The 19,467-nt window shown below is 43.7% G+C and overlaps 1 protein-coding gene across 8 annotated transcripts in view; it reads right to left on the reverse strand.

Annotated features, from left to right (window-relative positions):
- DYNC2H1 (dynein cytoplasmic 2 heavy chain 1) overlaps window positions 1-19,467 on the reverse strand; it is a 326,677-nt gene that overhangs the window by 289,651 nt on the left and 17,559 nt on the right. For all 8 annotated transcript variants that reach the window (XR_015058641.1, XM_085883078.1, XM_085883083.1 and 5 more), the window contains exons 11-15: window positions 17,389-17,513; window positions 16,854-17,029; window positions 16,366-16,561; window positions 12,721-12,816; window positions 12,451-12,600 (exon numbers count right to left, since the gene is read on the reverse strand). Coding sequence is in view for 7 of the 8 variants with exons in the window: in XM_085883078.1 (XP_085739204.1) it covers window positions 12,451-12,600; window positions 12,721-12,816; window positions 16,366-16,561; window positions 16,854-17,029; window positions 17,389-17,513 (743 nt within the window). In the remaining variant the exon portion in view is untranslated. The remainder of the gene's footprint in view (window positions 1-12,450; window positions 12,601-12,720; window positions 12,817-16,365; window positions 16,562-16,853; window positions 17,030-17,388; window positions 17,514-19,467) is intronic.

Below are 19,467 nucleotides of genomic sequence, written 5' to 3' on the forward strand. Positions count from 1 at the left end.
TGACTAGCTCCCGGCATTAGTCCGAGAGGGTCACGACAGAATTGTCCGTCCGGTGGGCGACGTGCCGTGATTCGAGTCACGTGGCCGTTCGCACGCCGGCGGGCGCGAATTCGCAACAATATATATATATTATATATATATATATATATATATTATATATATATATATATATATATATATATATATATATATATATAGTCATGCGCCACTTAACGACGGGGTTACGTTCCGAGAAACGCGTCGTTAAGCGACGTCATTTTTTTTTCGTTTTCGAACATCGTACTTCCACAAAACTACACACCTCAGCTATATGGTATAGCCTATTGCTCCTCGGATACAAACCTGTACAGCATGTTACTGTACTGAATACTGTCGGCAATAGTAACACGCATCCAAGAGAGACGGAAGACACGTTAGTTTTACCTTTGTGCTGTTCATGATGGCCATCGGTATTGTGAGCAGCAGCTTACAATCTCCTCTCGCATCGATTATAGAAAGATGAATAAATAGCGTTTGGATTTTATAAATACGTAATCATTGCATCGATGTTATAATTTATAAATGAAGAAACGAGCTCCTGTCAATTGTGATATATATTTTCGGAACAGTGCGATTGTTTTAACAACATGAAAAGCTTCACTAAAAAGAAATTTGTGTTTTAATTTCGACCAACAACAACGATTTATTCGCGGAATTCTTCAATTCAAAGGGAATTTACTTGCGAGAAGGTAAACGTGGAAACATTGGTTCAGTTTGAAAGCCGATTTCCTTGAATCCCGATTTAGCACGACCCTGCTTTTTTCGCGATGACATTTTATGGACCTCAACGATCGCATTATAACAGGGCCACACTGCCGTTTATTATCATTATGAGGTATTATGTACTGTACAGCGTACATAATTGTACGTGCTATTTTTATACGACTGGCAGCGCTACGTCGGCTACATCACTCGTCGAGAGGAATTTTTCAGCGACATTTTTTTTTTTTTTTTTCAGAGCTGGGAAGATCCGTCGTATATGCGATCCGTCGTTGCCCGGAACGTCGTTAAGAGGCGCATGACTATATATATATATGTGTATATATATATATATATATATATATATATATATATATATATATATATATATATATATATATATATATATATATATATATATATATATATATATATATATATATATATGGTGTCCCAAAAAAATATACAACTTTCAAAATGCTTCAGTTGATCCTTAAAAAAGCAGTAATTTTGTCACCAATGCTTCATTTCTTGTTGCAGAGACCCTGAAGTTTATTTTGATACCAAGCAAGCACCAGAAAAATGCCAAGACTGACCGTACAACAACGGACTAAAATTGTTGAACTTTGGCACCAGACGAAAAGTGTCATACAGGTGCAACGTCTTTACTCGAGACATTTCAGTATCCACTTGTGCCATGCACCAAGCTTTCGGACAATAAAGTGCACCATCGCAAAGTTTACCAATGTGGGAACCATCTGTGACCTTCACAAGGGTCACAGTGGTCGGAAGCGGACAGGTCGTAGTGAAGAAAATGTGGAAATGGTGAGACAGGCGGTCGTTCAGAGTCCAAAAAAATCGATTCGACGACTTTCTGCCGAGACAAACATTCATAAGAGCACCGTTCAGAGGATCCTTCGCCAAGACATTCATGCCTTTCCATACAAAATTCAAACGGAAACGGTGCTTACTGATCAACAGAAACGCAAACGACTAGACTTTGCAAATTGGTTCTCAGGAAAGTTGGAGGAAGATGCAGACTTCCTCAAAAAAAACTTAACATGATGGACGAATGCCATGCTCACTTGTTCGGGGAGGTAAATAAGCAAAACTTTCGGTACTGGGGAACTGAAAATCCTGGTAATGCATCAACTGAACTGGTCCCTCGATCTGTTCTCAAAGTCACCATGTGGGTGGCGGTTGGTTGGGATGGGATAATTGGTCCATACTTCTTTGAAGATGACCAGGGACGCACTTGCACGGTAAACCAGAGGAACTATCGCGAAATGATTCAGGAATTATATCTGCCTGAGCTACGTACTCAGGCCCGTAGAAGAAACAACCTGATCCAGATGAGAACCTCGTGGTTCCAGCAGTTGGGGAAACAAGGCGTTTTCTCAACCAACATTTTGAGGGCCGCTTTATCTCCCTCTACGAAAACGTTGAGTGGCCACCATATTCACCTGACCTTACTCATCCAGACTTCTTCTTGTGGGGGTATCTCAAGGACAGGATCTATGGAAACCCTAGGCCTCAGACTCTTGATCAGCTGAAGGAAAACATCCACCGAGAAATCCAGAACATTCCTCAAGAAAGTTTCCCAAAGTGATGGAGAACATGACAACGCGTTTTCAGGCAGTGATCGGACAACGTGGAGCCTACGTCGAACATGTGGTCTAAAAGAAAACGACGATTCTGTACCAAAATTCAAAATTTTGGTGGCAATTTTGACATTGGTACAATAAACTTCAACCTTTCAGCTTTCGATCCAGCCATATATCTTTTTAAAAAAAAAAATGTTATGACCATCCTCTTTGCAGATGAAAAGTTGTGTATTTTTTTGGGACACCCTGTATGTATGTATGTATGTATGTATGTATGTATGTATGTATGTATGTATGTATGTATGTATATATATATACATATATATACATATACATATATATACATATATCAGGCGTAGTGGCATGCGCCTGTAATCCGGCTACTCGGAGGCTGATTTGGAGGATCGCTTGAGGATGGGAGCTCTGCACTGGGCCGTGCTATGAGAGAGTGTAGGACAGCCCGGAATCATGGCGAAACCCAATCCTTATCCCTGTGTCGTAAGAGGCGACCAGGGTTGCGTCAGGAAGGGCATCTGGCATAAAACCTATGCCAAATCAGTATGCGGATCATAACGGATGATCCGCTGTGGCGACCCCTAACGGGAGCAGCCGAAAGACGAACAACAACATACATATACATATACATATATATATATATATATATATATATATATATATATATATATATATATATATTGATGTGAATTCGCGCCCGCTGGCGTGCGAGCGGCCACGCAACTCAAATCGCGGCACGTCGCCCACCGGACGGACAATTCCGTCGTGACCCTCTCGGACTAACGCCGGGAACTAGTCACGGGTGGGCCTTCCGGCCTCACCACGATCGTGCCAATCGGCCCCCCGCGTGGGATAGGGTTGTTCGCCAAAGTCGACCTACCTAAGTACCCACACGGAGGGTAGACCGGGCGATCGCACCTCGCCACAGGTCGACCCCGGACACGGGCCACTTAAGTGACCCGTTCCGTACTATCGGGATAACCGAGCGGTGTTATCGTCAACCTCGACGGTTCCGATTAATTAATTAATTATCGGGCGTATTTAGCCCACTACCAACCCTTTACGTGAAGTAAGATGGAGATTCAATTGAAGAAAAGACGAAGCGAAACGGGAAAAACAGTTCAACATGAGGCACATTTATTCCGCGGCACACGGATAGCACACATATACAATTACAACAATTATGCACCAAAAGCAATTGCAACAAAAGAAACACAATGCAGATCTACTACCGACTACGCGAGCACACGGCAACACTTACACAGTTTTACTTTACAGACGGCGCCGACAACACATATACTCAAAATCAAAAGAAAAGGGCCACCCTCGAATACAAGGGGGCAGACGTGGTCTGTGGGCGCGAGACCGCGTGGAGCCTACCCGTCTTGTGATGAGCCGCAAATGCCGCGGCGGTGCCCCGACTCCACGCTCCTCCGCGGGTTTGGTTGGCACTGCTTGGAATGGGGTGGGAACGGGGCCCCCTTTTCGCACTATCTCAGCGCGGGGGAAACAGGGGGGAATTGTTGATGCTCTGGGGAAAGAGGACAGCCGGCCTGCTTGGGTCCCGCGACGAGCAACTCCACTGCGACCTCGACCGCGTTCCCGGATTCCCCTCTCTGCAGCTCCCCGACAGGCTCTGAACCCCAACAGACTCCGACTCTCCTCCAGACCCGTCTTGGTTGCTGCTGCCACACTCCGCCGCCGCCACACCCCTCCAATTCGCCCGAGCCTGAAACAGAAAACTGACTGAATTCGCACCGCGCTCGGCGCTTTATAGTATGGCAGGAGAACCCATATGCAAATTTCCGGATCAGGATGAGATCGGGGGCGCAGCCACGCTCGCCCATTGGACGGAGGAAAAGTGGGCGTGAACCTCCCCTGATCCTCGAATTTGCATATATCGATTCTACTCCGACGCACCTGGAGGCGGGGCCAAATCGCCCCGCGCTTAATGATTGGATGGATCGGAAGTGGGCGTGTATCATTCCTGATCCGACTTTTCCTCGGAAAGGCCGCTTTTTGCACCCGCGGCTCAGCGCGCGTCCCGCACGAGGCCAGGACAGCCTGACGCTCAGTGCACACAAGCGGTGCGGGAATGGCGGCAGAAGGAGGAGAGGTGAAGGTGGTGGAGGGTCTAAAGTGGCAGTCCCTGGCCACGGTGACGCTTGGAATGGCGGTGATGCGAGGTTTGCGGGATGGTGCTGTGAAGGTAAAGGTCGTGGCTGTTGGCGTTGTTGTTGTTGTGAAGCGGCGTTGCGGTTGGTGGTTGTTGTGTGATGGCGGTTGAGACGTGGTTGGCTCACAATAAAGATAGAACAGAAAAACGGCTATCTTAAAGGGTCGCAGCCCGAATGAATCACATTTATTCCCTCTAAACAACGGGTTTGGGGCTAACTACACATGTACTTACAGAGATATCTCACCTACAGGACCTGAATGGTGGTTTGAGAATTTCCTCAACCACAACAATATATATATATATATATATATATATATATATATATATATATATATATATATATATATATATATATATATATATATACGAAGTGTGTTCAAAAAGTATCCAACCTTAATTTTTCGTGCGTACACAAATGAGGCTAGGGAGGCGTGGTTTGGTGCACGTATGAAGGCGATCCTAATTCGTATGCGTGAATATTTTTCCCACCTGCAGAAGCTGTCAGTCGCTGACAGACCGCCGATGAGTGAGGACGTGTAAGTGAGCGCCGTCGGATTTTAGTTTTTGACAAAATGGCAGAAAAACTTGAACGCTACTGCATCAAATTTTGTGTAAAGCTTGGCAATTCCCAAGTGGAAACGATCCGCAAGATTCAACAGGCCGTCAGGAACGAAGCAATGGGCACCACACATATAAAAGAGTGGTACAACCGCTTCAAAGATGGTCGCACATCAGTGGAAAGTGAAGCACGTTCTGGTAGGTCCTCAACATCCCAAAATGAGATCGTCATTGACCAAGTGAGGACCCTGCTGATGCTGGATCGTCTAATCACGATCAGAGAACTTTCAGATGAGGCAGGCATCAGCATTGGATCCGTTCATTCCATTGTGACTGAGGATTTGGGCTTCAGGAGAAACTCAGCGAAGTTTGTGCCAAAGCTGCTAACAATCGAGCAGAAGCAACTCCGTTTGGAGGTCGCACAGGACATGCTGGAGACTGTGAACAGCGATCCCAACTTCAACACAGTGATCACTGGTGATGAGACCACAGTGATCCGTAATTTTGTCAAAAACGAAAATCCGACGGCGCTCACTTACACTTCCTCACTCATCGGCGGTCTGTCGGCGACTGACAGCTTCTGCAGGTGGGAAAATATTCACGCATGCGAATTAGGATCACCTACATACGTGCACTAAATCACGCCTACCTAGCTTCATTTGTTTACGCACGAAAAATTAAGGTTGGATACTTTTTGAACACACCTCGTATATGTAAAACCACTTAATGACTGACTCACTGATTCACTGACTGATATTAAAGATTGCTACCTTCTCGGTGACATAGAAAGCTGAAATTTTGCGGGCTGATGGCCATCAAAAAAAAAAAAAAAAAAAAAAATCACAGAACCGTCGGAAAGCATCTGTAAATGCAAATATAAATAAATGAAGGAAAAAAATGAAATAAAAATGCAGGTGAGTGATCCGAAACAATTGGAGAAGAACGGTAATTCTGTGTGCCGATGGACAACAAAGTTGATACACCAGGGGAAAAAAAAATCACAGAACTGTCAGAAAGCATTCGTAAGTGAAAATATAAATGAACAAAAATAAATGAAAAATCAGATACAGGTGAGCGACCCGAGACAATGGGTAAGCACGGTTTATATGCTTACACAATGTGTAAGCATACCCCGCTCGTGTGTGTATATATGTATGTATGTATGTATGTATGTATATATAGTGGAGAGAACAAGTATTTGATACACTGCCGATTTTGCAGATTTTCCCACTTTCAAAGCAAGTAGAGGTCTGTAATTTTTATCATAGGTACACTTCAACTGTGAAAGACGGAATCACAAACAAAAATCCTGAAAATCACATTGTAAGATTTTTAAATAATTAATTTGCATTTTATTGCATGAAATAAGTATTTGATACATCAGAAAAACAGAACTTAATATTTGGTACAGAAACCTTTGTTTGCAATTACAGAGATCAGACATTTCCTGTAGTTCTTAACCAGGTTTGCACAGACTGCAGTAGGGATTTTGGTCCACTCCTCCATACAGATCTTCTCCAGATCCTTCAGGTTTCAGGGCTGTCGCTGGGCAACACAGACTTTCAGCTCCGTCCAAAGATTTTCTTTTGGGTTCAGGTCTGGAGACTGGCTAGGCCACTCCAGGACCTTGAGATGCTTTTACGGAGCCACTCCTTGGTTGCCATGGCTGTGTGTTTCAGGTCGTTGTCATGCTGGAAGACCCAGCCATGCCCCATCTTCAATGCTCTTTTTGAGGGAAGGAGGTTGTTGGCCAAGATCTCGTGATACATGGCCCCATCCATCCTCCCCTCAATACGGTGCAGTTGTCCTGTCCCCTTTGCAGAAAAGCATCCACAAAGAATGATGTTTCCACCTCCATGCTTCACGGTTGGGATGGTGTTCTTGGGGTTGTACTCATCCTTCTTCTTCCTCCAAACACGGCGAGTGGAGTTTTAACCAAAAAGCTCGATTTTGGTCTCATCAGACCACATGACCTTCTCCCATTCCTCCTCTGGATCATCCAGATGGTCATTGGCAAACTTCAGATGGACATGGACATGCGCTGGCTTGAGCAGAGGGATCTTGCATGCGCTGCAGGATTTTAATCCATGACGGCATAGTGTGTTACTTATGGTTTTCTTTGATACTGTGGTCCCAGCTCTCTTCAGGTCATTGACCAGGTCCTGCCGTGTCGTTCTGGGCTGATCCCTCACCTTTCTCATGATCATTGAGGCTCCAAGAGGTGAGATCTTGCATGGAGCCCCAGACCGAGAGAGATTGACTGTTATCTTGAACTTCTTCCATTTTCTAATAATTGCGCCAACAGTTGTTGCCTTCTCACCAAGCTGCTTGCCTATTGTCCTGTAGCCCATCCCAGCCTTGTGCAAGTCTACAATTTCGTCCCTGATGTCCTTCGACAGCTCTCTGGTCTTGCCCATTGTGGAGAGGTTGGAATCTGATTGATTGAGTGTGGACAGCTGTCTTTTATTGCAGATAACGAGTTCAAACAGGTGCAGTTAATACAGGTAATGAGTGAAGAATGGGAGGGCTTCTTCAAGACAAAACCAACAGGTCTGTGAGAGCCGGAATTCTTACTGGTTGGGAGGTGATCAAATACTTATTTCATGCAATAAAATGCAAATTAATTATTTAAAAATCATACAATGTGACTTTCAGGATTTTTGTTTTAGATTCCGTCTTTCACAGTTGAAGTGTACCTATGATAAAAATTACAGACCTCTACGTGCTTTGTAAGTGGGAAAACCTGCAAAATCGGCAGTGTATCAAATACTTGTTCTCCCCACTGTATGTATGTATATATATATATATATATATATATATATATATATATATATATATATATATATATATATATATATATATATATATATATATATATATATATATGTATGTATGTATGTATATATATACCTGGTGTATATATATATACCATGTATATATATATATACCTGGTGTTGGCGCAGTGGTTAGGGCAGCGGCTTGGGATACAAAAGGTCCTGAGTTCAAGCCCCGTTGGGCCACTGAATTAATACACCAGGGGGTTGACTCAGCCTGTCATCCTTCCGAGGTCGGCGAAATGAGTACCAGTATACTGGGCCGGTGTTTACCCCGGTTAAAATCGGTGTACCATATCCCTATGTCGTAAGAGGCGACCAGGGGTGCGTCAGGAAGGGCATCCGGCGTAAAAACATGTGCCAAATCACTATGCGGATCATACGGATGATCCGCTGTGGCGACCCCGAACGGGAGCAGCCGAAAGAAGAAGTATATATATATATATATATATATATATATATATATATATATATATATATATATATATATATATATATATATATATATATATTGTTGTGGTTGACCAAATTCGCAAACCACCATTCAGGTCCCTTAGGTGAGATATCTCGGTAAGTATATGTGTAGTTAGGCCCAAACCCGTTGTCTAGAGGGAATAAATGTCATTCATGAGGGCTGCGACTCTTCAGGATAGCCGTTTTTCTTTTACTATCTTTATTTTGGACCAACCGCCATTATTACCACCACCAACCACATCTCAACAGCCATCACAACAACCACCAACCACAACGCCGCTTCACCACAACCGCCACGACCTTTACCGTCACAACTCGCCACCATCGCATCACCATCATCTCGCGCCACTCGTGGGCACCGATGCTGGACTCGTGTAGGGCGCGCAACGAGCAGCGTGTTGAAAAGCATCGCGGACTTACCGCAGAAAAACGGATCAAAAACGACTCACGCCCACTTTTGTTCCGTCCAATTGGTGAGCGAGAGGCGGTTTGGCCCCGCCTCCAGGGCGTTGGAGGGCGGTCGCTATATGCAAATTCATGGATCAAAAAGCATTCACGCCCACTTTTCCTCGGGCCAATGGGGAGCGAGGTGAAAGGTCGGAGGCAGAGGGTCAAAGATGAAAGAGCGAAGCCACGGGGCTTATAAGAACGACTGCGTTCGTCAGTCGAGTTCAGTTGAGTTGGAAGTGGAGAGAGTGGAGTTTGAAGTGGAGAAGAGAGCAGTTCGCAGTTCGCAGTTAGCAGTTCGCAGTTAGGAGTTCGCGGAGTCGGAGTGAAGAGGACGGAGCTGTGGAGAGGCGGCGGCGGCGAAGGCGGACGAGGGGGTGCTCGCGTCGGATTCGGGGAACTGCGGAGGGAAAGGCCGGCGGCGCGACCGAGGTCGTGGTGGAGACGCTCGTCGCGGGACCCGAGATTTTGTGAAATCCTCCTTTCCCCGAGCATCAGCAACCCCCTCCTGTTTCCCCCCGCGCTGAGATAGTGCGACAAAGGGGGCCCCCTTCCCACCCCCTACCAGACACTGTCCGCGAGGCCCGCGGAGTTGAGGCACCACCGCCGATCCGCGTCTCATCATCAGACGGGTAGGCCCGACACGGTCTCGGCCCCAGGCCCGCCTACCCCCTCATCCTGGAGGGTGGTTCTCTTTTCTTTTGCTTTGGGAATATGTGTTGTCGGCGCCGTCTGTGAAGTAAAATTGTATGTGTTGCCGAGTGCCCGGTAGTCGGATAGATCTGCATTGTTGCATTTGCTTTTTGTCTTCTTCTTTTACATGTGCTTTTGGTGGAATTGTATATGTGTGCTTTCCGTTCATCGCGAAATAAATGTGCTTATTGTTGAACTGTTTTCCCGCTTCGCTTCGTCATTTCTTTCATTGAATCCCCATCTTGCTTCACGTAAAGGGTTGGTCGTGGGCTAAGACGCCCGATAATTAATCGAACCGTCGAGGCCGACGAATAACACCGCTCTGTTATCCCGATAGTACGGAACGGGTCGCTTAAGTGGCCCGTGTCCGAAGTCGACCTGCGGCGAGGTGCGATCGCCCGGTCTACCCTCCGTGTGGGTACTTAGGTAGGTCGAATTTGGCGAGCAACCCTATCCCACGCGGGGGCCGATTGGCTCGATCGCGGTGAGACCGAAAGGTCCATCCGTGACTGGTTCCCGGCGTTAGTCCGAGAGGGTCACGACTGGATTGTCCGTCCGGTGGGCGACGTGCCGCGATTCGAGTTACTTGGCCGTCCGCACGCCGGCGGGCGCGAATCCGCAACAATATATATATATATATATATATATATATATATATATATATATATATATATATATATATATATATATATATATATATATACAGATATACATATATACACACATATATACACTGATGAGCCAAAACATTATGACCACCTGCCTAATATGCTGTTGGTCCTCCGTGTGCCATCAAAACAGCGCCGACCCGCCGAGGCATGAACTCTACAAGACCCCTGAAGGTGTCCTGTGGTATCTGGCACCAAAACATTAGCAGCAGATCCTTCAAGTCCTGTAAGTTGCGAGGTGGAGCCACCGTGGATCGGACTTGGTGGACCAGCACATCCCACAGATGCTCAATCAGACTGAGATCTGGAGAATTTGGAGGCCACGGCAACACCGTGAACACTTAATTATGTTCCTCAAACCATTCCCGAACAATGTGTGCAGTGAGGCAGGGCACAATATCCTGCTGAAAGAGGCCACTGCCATCAGGGAATACCATTGCCATAAAGGGGTGTACCTGGTTTGCAACGATGTTAAGGTTGGTGACACGTGTCAAATTGACGTCCACATGAATAGCTGGACCCAGGGTTTCCAAGCAGAACATTACCCATAGCATGACACTCCCTCCACCAGCTTGTCATCTTCCCACAGTGCATCCTGGTGCCATCACTTCCCCAGGTAAACGGCACACACGTACACGGCCATCCACGTGATCTAAAAGAAAACGGGACTCATCAGACCAGGCGACCTTCTTCCACTGCTCCAAGGTCCAGTTCCGACGCTCGCGTGCCCATTGTAGGCGCTTTCGATGGTGGACAGGGGTCATCATGGGCACTTGGACCGGTCTGCAGTTACGCAGCCCCATATGCAGCAGGGTGCGATGCACTGTGGATTGTGACACATTCCTCCCGTGACCACCAATAAAATATTGTGACTTGTGCCAGAGTAGACCTTCTGTCAGTTCTGACCAGACGAGATAGCCTTCGTTTCCCTTGCGCATCGATGAGCCTTGGCCGCCCAACACCCTGTCATCAGTTTGTGGTTTGTCCCTCCTCGGACCACTGTCGGTCGGTACTCACCACTGCTGACCGGGAACACCCCACAAGCCCTGCTGTTTCAGAGATGCTCTGACCCAGTTGTCTGGCCATAACAATTTGGCCCTTGTCAAAGTCGCTCAGGTCTTTACTCCTGCCCATTTCTCCTGCATCCAACACATCAACTTCAAGAACTGACTGTTCCCTTGCTGCCTAATATATCCCACCCCTTGACAGGTGCCATTGTAACAAGATAATCAATGTTATTCACTTCACCTGTCAGTGGTCATAATGGTTTGGCTCAGTGTATATGTATACACACACCTTTCATGCTCTTCCAGCCAAAGACAGCAGCATAAATCAACCAAGAACAGCAACAAATGGTTAGCCCATTGCTGTTTCAAATTATATCCGAGTTCCCCTACAACTCCAAACTTTCACAAGTAGTACATGCATGAGAATCCAAATGATACACGCCCTCAACAGCCACCGGACCAGTTTTATCACTTGTTGGCAAGTTATCAGCGATAGCTTGATGGAAATGCGCACCAATGAGGCTCTCGATCATGTACCACATGCAATTTCAAATAATCAAGTTAGGAGATCAAAAACAGTATTAATCCAACTAGGTTTGCATGGTCACTCACAAGTAAATAATTACGTGGTATGTTGTCCTGATGAGCTCATAAGAGTGAAACACCATGGTCGGTGGCTCCGCTTTCCTTTACTTGTGACCTTAAAATCCTCGGTCATTAAAATCGACTCAAGTATGCTCCGTAGAAGCCATCCAGGATAGAGGCAAGGCAGTACACATGCGCATATGGTGTTTAATTCTGTGTTGCATTTATCAGGTTGGAATGGCTGCTTTGGATTATTAGGTCCTACTGCAACCACACCTTCTGGTTTATGCGGACAGTGAAGCAGAGGCAATGTTCTGGTGTGAATATGGCTATTGCTGCTCACAGATCAAGCAGTTTCGGCTGTATGAGACGCAATCTGTACCTCACTGCCCCATCAAGTTAGGAGGTCTATAACCATATAAATGTGTATGTATATCTTGTGTGTTTGTATGCATGTTATTTTTAATCTGTAAATGCATACAAATACAGATAACATTCACTTATCAAGAAAAATTACATCTCTTTATAGGGAATTGTTACACGTAGGTGTCATTATTCCAGTTAGCAAGCTCAATAAACTCAGTGTGTGGAATCTCCAAAGTTTTGTATTAGTTTTACAATGCTTCTGTTGTTTCAACCCCTGCTGACCTGTTCTGCAAGGCGCAGGTGTAGCTGCCGCATGTGGCGGTTTTCTGTAGAAAGGCGGGCGGCAGCTGCCTGCAGCTGCTCAATGAATGCCTCAAGAGAGTCTGGATCACTCCAGCTCACCTGCATTTTTTCAGGAGGCCCCTGCACACCCTGTACACACCAATTTTCAACACATAACAATGATTCATATTAATGTCAATAGAACCTTGTCAAACGAGAGATACTTCGTCAAACCAGATTTAACCTCACACCAAGCACCTATGGACAGACCTTGATGACCTGCTCAAAGGCAAGAGCAGCCTGCAGAAGCATAGGCTGTTGGCTAGGAATCATCTGCTGAGCAATGGTGTTGTGGTAGTTAGCCACCTGTTAAAGGCACAAGTTAAGTCTAAGAACAGCAAGGCCGCAGAGAAGAAAAAAAAATGAGTTTCCACTTGTCGAAACCCAACAAAACCTCCCTCAACACAAAATACACTGGTACTATTGGCAAATACAGGGTGTCCCATAATAAGTTGGAGTTTTAAGTGCTTTCAACCTTTTCTTCAGTCCTATGATCAAGAGACCAGCATCGTTAAAAGTGCAACTCAAAGAGTTTCATAACCAGGAAATTTGGTTCTAAAGTGCTTAAAAATGAAAACAGCAGAATTAGTCTACTGATATTCCTTCCACGATGAACACTGTATTCTTAGTTTCGCTGAGACTTTTTCATCAATCAATCAACCTGGAAAAAGCAAGGCGTATAATCAACGCCTTTTTGAGTTGCCATTCCTATTGATGCCAATGTAATAGTCATAAGACTAAAAACAAAAATGTTGCACACATTTCAGCTGCAGCTGTATAATTTTTTTATGGGACAGCTGTATAAATTAATTACTAGCTGTTTACCCAGCCTTCGTTCAGGTGGATATAGAAGGTTCAACTGCAATTGAGTTAAGAAACAATAATATAATTTAAATTATTAAGTAATAAGCACAACTATGACATAGCCAATAACCACATTTGAATCAGACACAAATGCACTCATTATGATTGATAGTCTGGCATTGTTATGGGCATTGTCAACATATGAACAATCTGCACAACCAGAAATCGCAGGCCTATGTGGCAATAGCGGGATAGAGTGGCCCTTTCCATGGACATTGTATATGGCAGCAGTAAAGGGTATGTGACTCTTGGTCAGCAAACTTATGTATCTCTAATACCAATACTAGAAGAAAAAAAAAAAAAATTAAGTTGAAACTAGAACGGCACTCTTCAACATTGCAACGTCACCAGATATGCCTCCACCCACATTATTACATCATTATGCATACTTGTACCAAGTTTAATTTCAATCCCTGAACCCTGATTTAAAAAAATAAAAAAAATTCTGGCAGTCAGACCATGCGTCCGATCAGTTTGAAAATTAAGACATATTCCTGCTGACTACTGGATTATAATTGTGATGATTCACATCGATTGATAAAGCAGTTCAAGAGAAACAATTTTTAAAGATTTTCATTCAATCCAATATGGCTGCCAGACCATGTGATCTATCAATTATTGGTGAACACCCTAGTATCCCCAAGGCTGGGGAACATTTGGGTGAAGATTGCCCTCGATATGTCGAGCCGTTCTGGAGAAGAAGATTCTTAAAGGTTTATTCTTCAGCTGGAGTAATTCGACTGCGCGCAGTCGACGGGTATGCCTCCGCTCTCCCGCACAAACACTTGAGTATTGACATATTTGACCCTTGACCTTTATCATATCTGGCCCAAAATCTAAACAGTTAATTGCCCTGTCTAACTTTACCTTTGTACCAAGTTTGATGAAATTCTGTCCAATATTTCTTGAGTTAGGGCATAAACAGTAACATTTCAGAGCTTGACCTTGACCTTTATCACATCTGGCCCAAAATCTAATCACTTAATTGCCCTGTATTGCTTTACCTTTTTACCAAGTTTGATGAAATTCTACAATTTGCTTGAGTTATCGCGTAAACGAAAATCCGGATGGACAGACAGACAACCCGGAAACAATGCCTCCGGCACCCTTGGTGCGGAGGCATTAAAATAATAATAATAAAAAAAGTAGTCAGACATGCCTTCATGCCGAAAAGAGGGGCAAAGTTTGGATGACACATGCGCATTTGCCCGAAATTTGCTCCACCCCATCATGCTGAGAAGGACGGAGCCTGAACTGTGCATGCAAGTTTGCACGAAGTTTGCTCCTGCTTTGCCCCATCTTGGTGAAAAGAGGGGGCTTGCATTAAACAATAAAGCAAGCTCGGTTTTACTGCCCGCTTATAGATATAAAACCAAGTTTGCTTGTTCTTCCATGAGCCTCGCTTCTGCACAGAAAAAAAAAAACATTTTTAAGGTCATTATGACTTGTGTTACCTTATTGGGTTTGTAAATCAAAGATTCCTTCCACACGTTTGTTGTTCATTAGCACCTCCGGTAGACTATACAATGCTCCATATTCATGTGCAAGTCATGCCAGTTGTTCTTAAAACCCGAGTGTGGAGTGTGCCCAGAACGATGCCAAACTATCAATCAATCAAAAAAAAATCACCATTTCTGAGAAATATACATATTGGGGTCGGGAAGTTGTGAACCATATTAATTTTTTTCAAATACTGTTGTAAAATAAATCAATAACTAGAATGTTCTGTTGAACAATCTACATTATATTACCAAAAGTATTGGGACAGGAAGGAAATATGCATATGGTTAATAAACAACAACCATTTATTTAATTTATAATCGGATTTCACTGGCACCAACACTTTGTACAAAATGTTGGTAAATACCAGGTACAATACTGTATCATTCCTCCTTCAAATGAAGTGCAACCTCAGTGGTGAGCTGCAATTTTTTGACTTCTTGCTCCTAAGTCATAGCATTGCAAGACATCCTCGAGCAGTTAGATTAGATTCAAGTTGCAGCTCTGAGCTTGTTCTGTAGGTTTTCAACATTGTTGGTGCCGATTTACAACAGACAACAGAGTTTAATGCTCTGTGCTCTCTTGCTCATAATGCAAGCCTGTTTTCATCCAGCTGAATCTGACATGGTACTGCTTTGGGTTAGGCACTGCAAGCCCTTTCTCACGGTGGCAAAAACTGTAAACGTTCTGTTCCTTTCGGGTGGTGGTCCATGGCCACACACTGTGAAGATCTCTGAACTTGCCAAAGAAGACAAAATTTAAATAAAACTAGAGTAATTTGACTGCGCGCAGTCGACGGGTATGCCTCCGCTCTCCCGCACAACACTTGAGTGCAGAACACTTGAGTATATTTGACCCTTGACCTTCATCATATCTGGCCCAAAATCTAATCAGTTAATTGCCCTGTCTTACTTTACCTTTGTACCAAGTTTGATGAAATTCTGTGCAATATTTCTTGAGTTAGGGCATAAACAGTAAAATTTCAGAGTTTGACCTTGACCTTTATCACATCTGGCCCAAAATCACTTAATTGCCCCGTCTTACTTTACCTTTTTACTAAGTTTGATGAAATTCTACAATTTGCTTCTTGAGTTATCGCGTAAACGAAAATCCGGACGGACGAACAGACGGACGGACAACCTGGAAACCAATTTTTAAAATAAAACAGAAACATAAACCTTTGTGATAAAAATTTTTTTTAAAGTACCAGAACCAACCATTTTTTTTTTTGAAAGCAACAAACCAACTCCACCTGATTTTGACATTGTGACCAATAGTCTGTTTTAATGGCCACATCTGATATTTTGGTGAATGGAATGAAAAGAAACATGTTGATTTTTACAACATTTGGTCCTCATAAATCTCAAACCAGAAGCAATATATTACTGAAATTATATTTTGAATGTTCACAACGCAACATCATTAATGTACGAGTTGAGCAATTAGTTTTAATTCAAACTGATAAATGTTAGGAAGTTTACTTGTGCTTACCTGCTGCAGCCGGTTAGCCTGGCGAAAGAAGCGCATTGCAGTCGAGGCTACCTCTTGTACACGGGCAGGTACAGGCAAACCTAAAGCAGACAACTGACGAACCTCACGTACCAGGTCAGCTAATCGTGGTGGAAACGTCACACTAAGTCGCCCATCTCCTGGCTCCCACTCCAGCACCTGGTCACCAGATTGTAGACTGCAGACAGAAGTAGTTCATTGGTAGAGGAAATCATGTACGCAATCATGCAGATATTACCTTGTGAGTTTGAGTGAAATATCTTCATCACATATAATTGTGAAAATTGAAACAATGAAGTTGGTGGACATGTAGCAGGACAACTAAGGAAATAAACTGAACATTGTACAGCGTTGGATGACCAACAGGGGAGGACCTGAAGCAAAAGTAGTGAAACAAGCAACCTTGTCTAACTCCAATAATCAAGATTGAATTATTCAAACCCCAGACTTCTTAAATGAGTGGTACTTGCCCGAGAGGTTTTTTGGGATCAGATAGAGCTGCTTGCACTTCTCGAGTCCAACCCTCAAAGGTTTCCAACCGGAAGATGGACAATTCGCTCTGCAAAGCTTCACAGTCACCCTGAAAAGTCTTAAAGCCGGGCAAATCTCCAAGCAGCATATCTGCTGCTGACAAGGATTCTCCAACCTAGATTATTAATAATAATAAATAAATCAAAACAAAAATAACTAATGGGATTGCAAGACTAACAAAAGAATATAACAATAGTGGGATTATTTGGGAACAATCAGTGTTTAATGAACACTGCTTGGGCAAGGGAAAAAAAAAAAAAAAAAAAAAAAAAAAAAAAAAAAAAACTCAATCTACATTCTGATTTCATCTCTGAAACGATATTTGCCTCAGCATTTTAAAACATCAAACCACATTGGCATGATTAGGTCACGGGTGTGAAGTTAAAATCAAATTTATTGCAAGCCTCTGGCTTTGCAATAAGAGTAAAATCAAAATTGCTCATGAAGGTCTTCCTTGCATGAGAAGAAACTTGCCTTCGCCTCGAGCTGCCGAACCCACACGATGTTATTTACCACCTCCGGCAGGTTTTTGCCTGCTAGGGGACCACCGGGTTCACCTGGTGTTCCATGACAGCATTGTCTGAAGTCAGCCCGTAGTGCTGGAATGGAAAACAAAGTAAATTTAAAAAAAAAATACATGAATGTTACATGTACAATGTTATATGTAGCAATTACGTAAAACACATGTTAAGTACGTCGAACACATGTATACGTGTTACACCAAATAAAAATACAGCAATGTTATACGTAATACAGGAATACCATGATGACCCCACGTATGTGAAGCGAAAAACGGGTATAAGCAATTGGTTCATTTCTGTCCGTCTGTTCATCTGTCCGTCCATCTACACACATCAGTTTATGATCGAGGAACAACTTAATCTCAATTGAATGTTGCATTTTGAACACAAATTGGAACATGAATCAGAAAACGAACCTGCGGTACAGCAGTACTTTGGCTCTGAATTTGTCCCAATTGCGAATGTGCAGAGAGGAGTGAGATTTTATTGATTTTTTACTGTCTGTCTGGCAGTCCAACAAAATTGAAGATCATTCCAAACCGGAGCCTTTCTGTTTTTAAGGAATGTCAAAAAAAAGACACAAACAACAGGCCCGAATAACTAATGTAACGTGTTAAATAAGTTGGTGCATAAGAAAATGGCGTTTACACAAGGAAACACAAGGAAAACAGACACAGGTGAGGCTAATCAGTCCATCATTCTTGCACGATCACCACACTAATTTATCTACACAACATCCAAGGAATAAAAAGCATATTTTTATTTTTGAAATCTATTTATTTTAAGTTTTTGTAGCTCATGTAATTTTCTTTTCTTCCCCCCACCCCCTCAGGAGAGGGGTTATGGGCTTGGTTAAAAACACACAACACCCCATGACGAGACGCTCACCGCTAACACTCCGTACACATGCACACAATCACCTATCAATGCTCAAACTACCTAAAAGTCCTGTCAACATCCCCAGACCCCTCTATCTTCAGAACTTCCAGGTACCTATGTAATTCTAATTTAAACGTATTTGCTTTTTCTGCTACCACTACCTTTCCAGGGAGACCATTCCCTGCATTGAGTACTCTCTGAGTGAAAGTCCCCTTCCTTGCTACCATCTTAACTCTCCTCTTCTTTACTCTCAGGCTATGGCCCCTGGTCCTTTCACTGTCTACTCTGCTGAATAATTCATCTGCACTTAATTTTATCTATACCTTTCATTATCTTAAACATCTCTATGATATCTCCTTGTAACCACCTCCTATCTAGTGTGTAGAGCCCTGTCTCCTTCAGCCGCCCCTCATAACTGAATCAAGCTAGTCCCAGAATCAATCTCGTAGCCCTGCGCTGAACCCTCTCTTTGGCATTGATATCCTTCCAGAACTGTGGTGACCAGAACTGCACACAATATTCTAAATGTGGCCCTCACTAAATTCCTGAATAATGTTAACACCTCCTCTTTTGATTTATAATTGATCATCCTCCGAATACATCCTAACACCTAATTGCTTTACCTGTAGCTGCCTGGCATTGTGCTGCCTGCTTACCTCTCATATCTATTACCACCCCCAGATCTTTCTCCTGTGTGTCACACTCCAAAATTACTCCTTGCATCCGGTAATCTCTATTTTCATTGTTCTTTGCCATCCCCAACACCTTAGACTTGCTCAGATTAAATGCCATCTGCCAATCTTTTGCCCAATCTATACAAGTATCAATACTTTCCTGAATCTCATCACCCTCCCCCCCCCCCTGCTATCCACCTGACCTTCAAGCTTTGTGGTATCTGCAAATTTGGAAAGCTTATTCGTCACCCCATTATCCAAATCGTTGATGTAAATAATGAAGAGTAATGATCCGAGTACTGATCCCTGAGGTACCCCACTACTTCCATCATCCGAGCAAGACACCCTCCAACTCACAGCCACTCTTTGCTTCCTATGACTAAGCCAGTATGCAATCCAATTAGCTACCTGACCAGCCACTCCACAAGCCCTCACTTTGTCTAACAACCTCCGATGTGGTACCTCATCAAATGCCTTCT

The sequence above is a fragment of the Eptatretus burgeri genome, chromosome 5, assembly GCF_056783735.1.
Source record: "Eptatretus burgeri isolate ZD-2024b chromosome 5, Ebu_testis_v1, whole genome shotgun sequence".
Classification (NCBI taxonomy): Eukaryota; Metazoa; Chordata; class Myxini; order Myxiniformes; family Myxinidae; genus Eptatretus; species Eptatretus burgeri.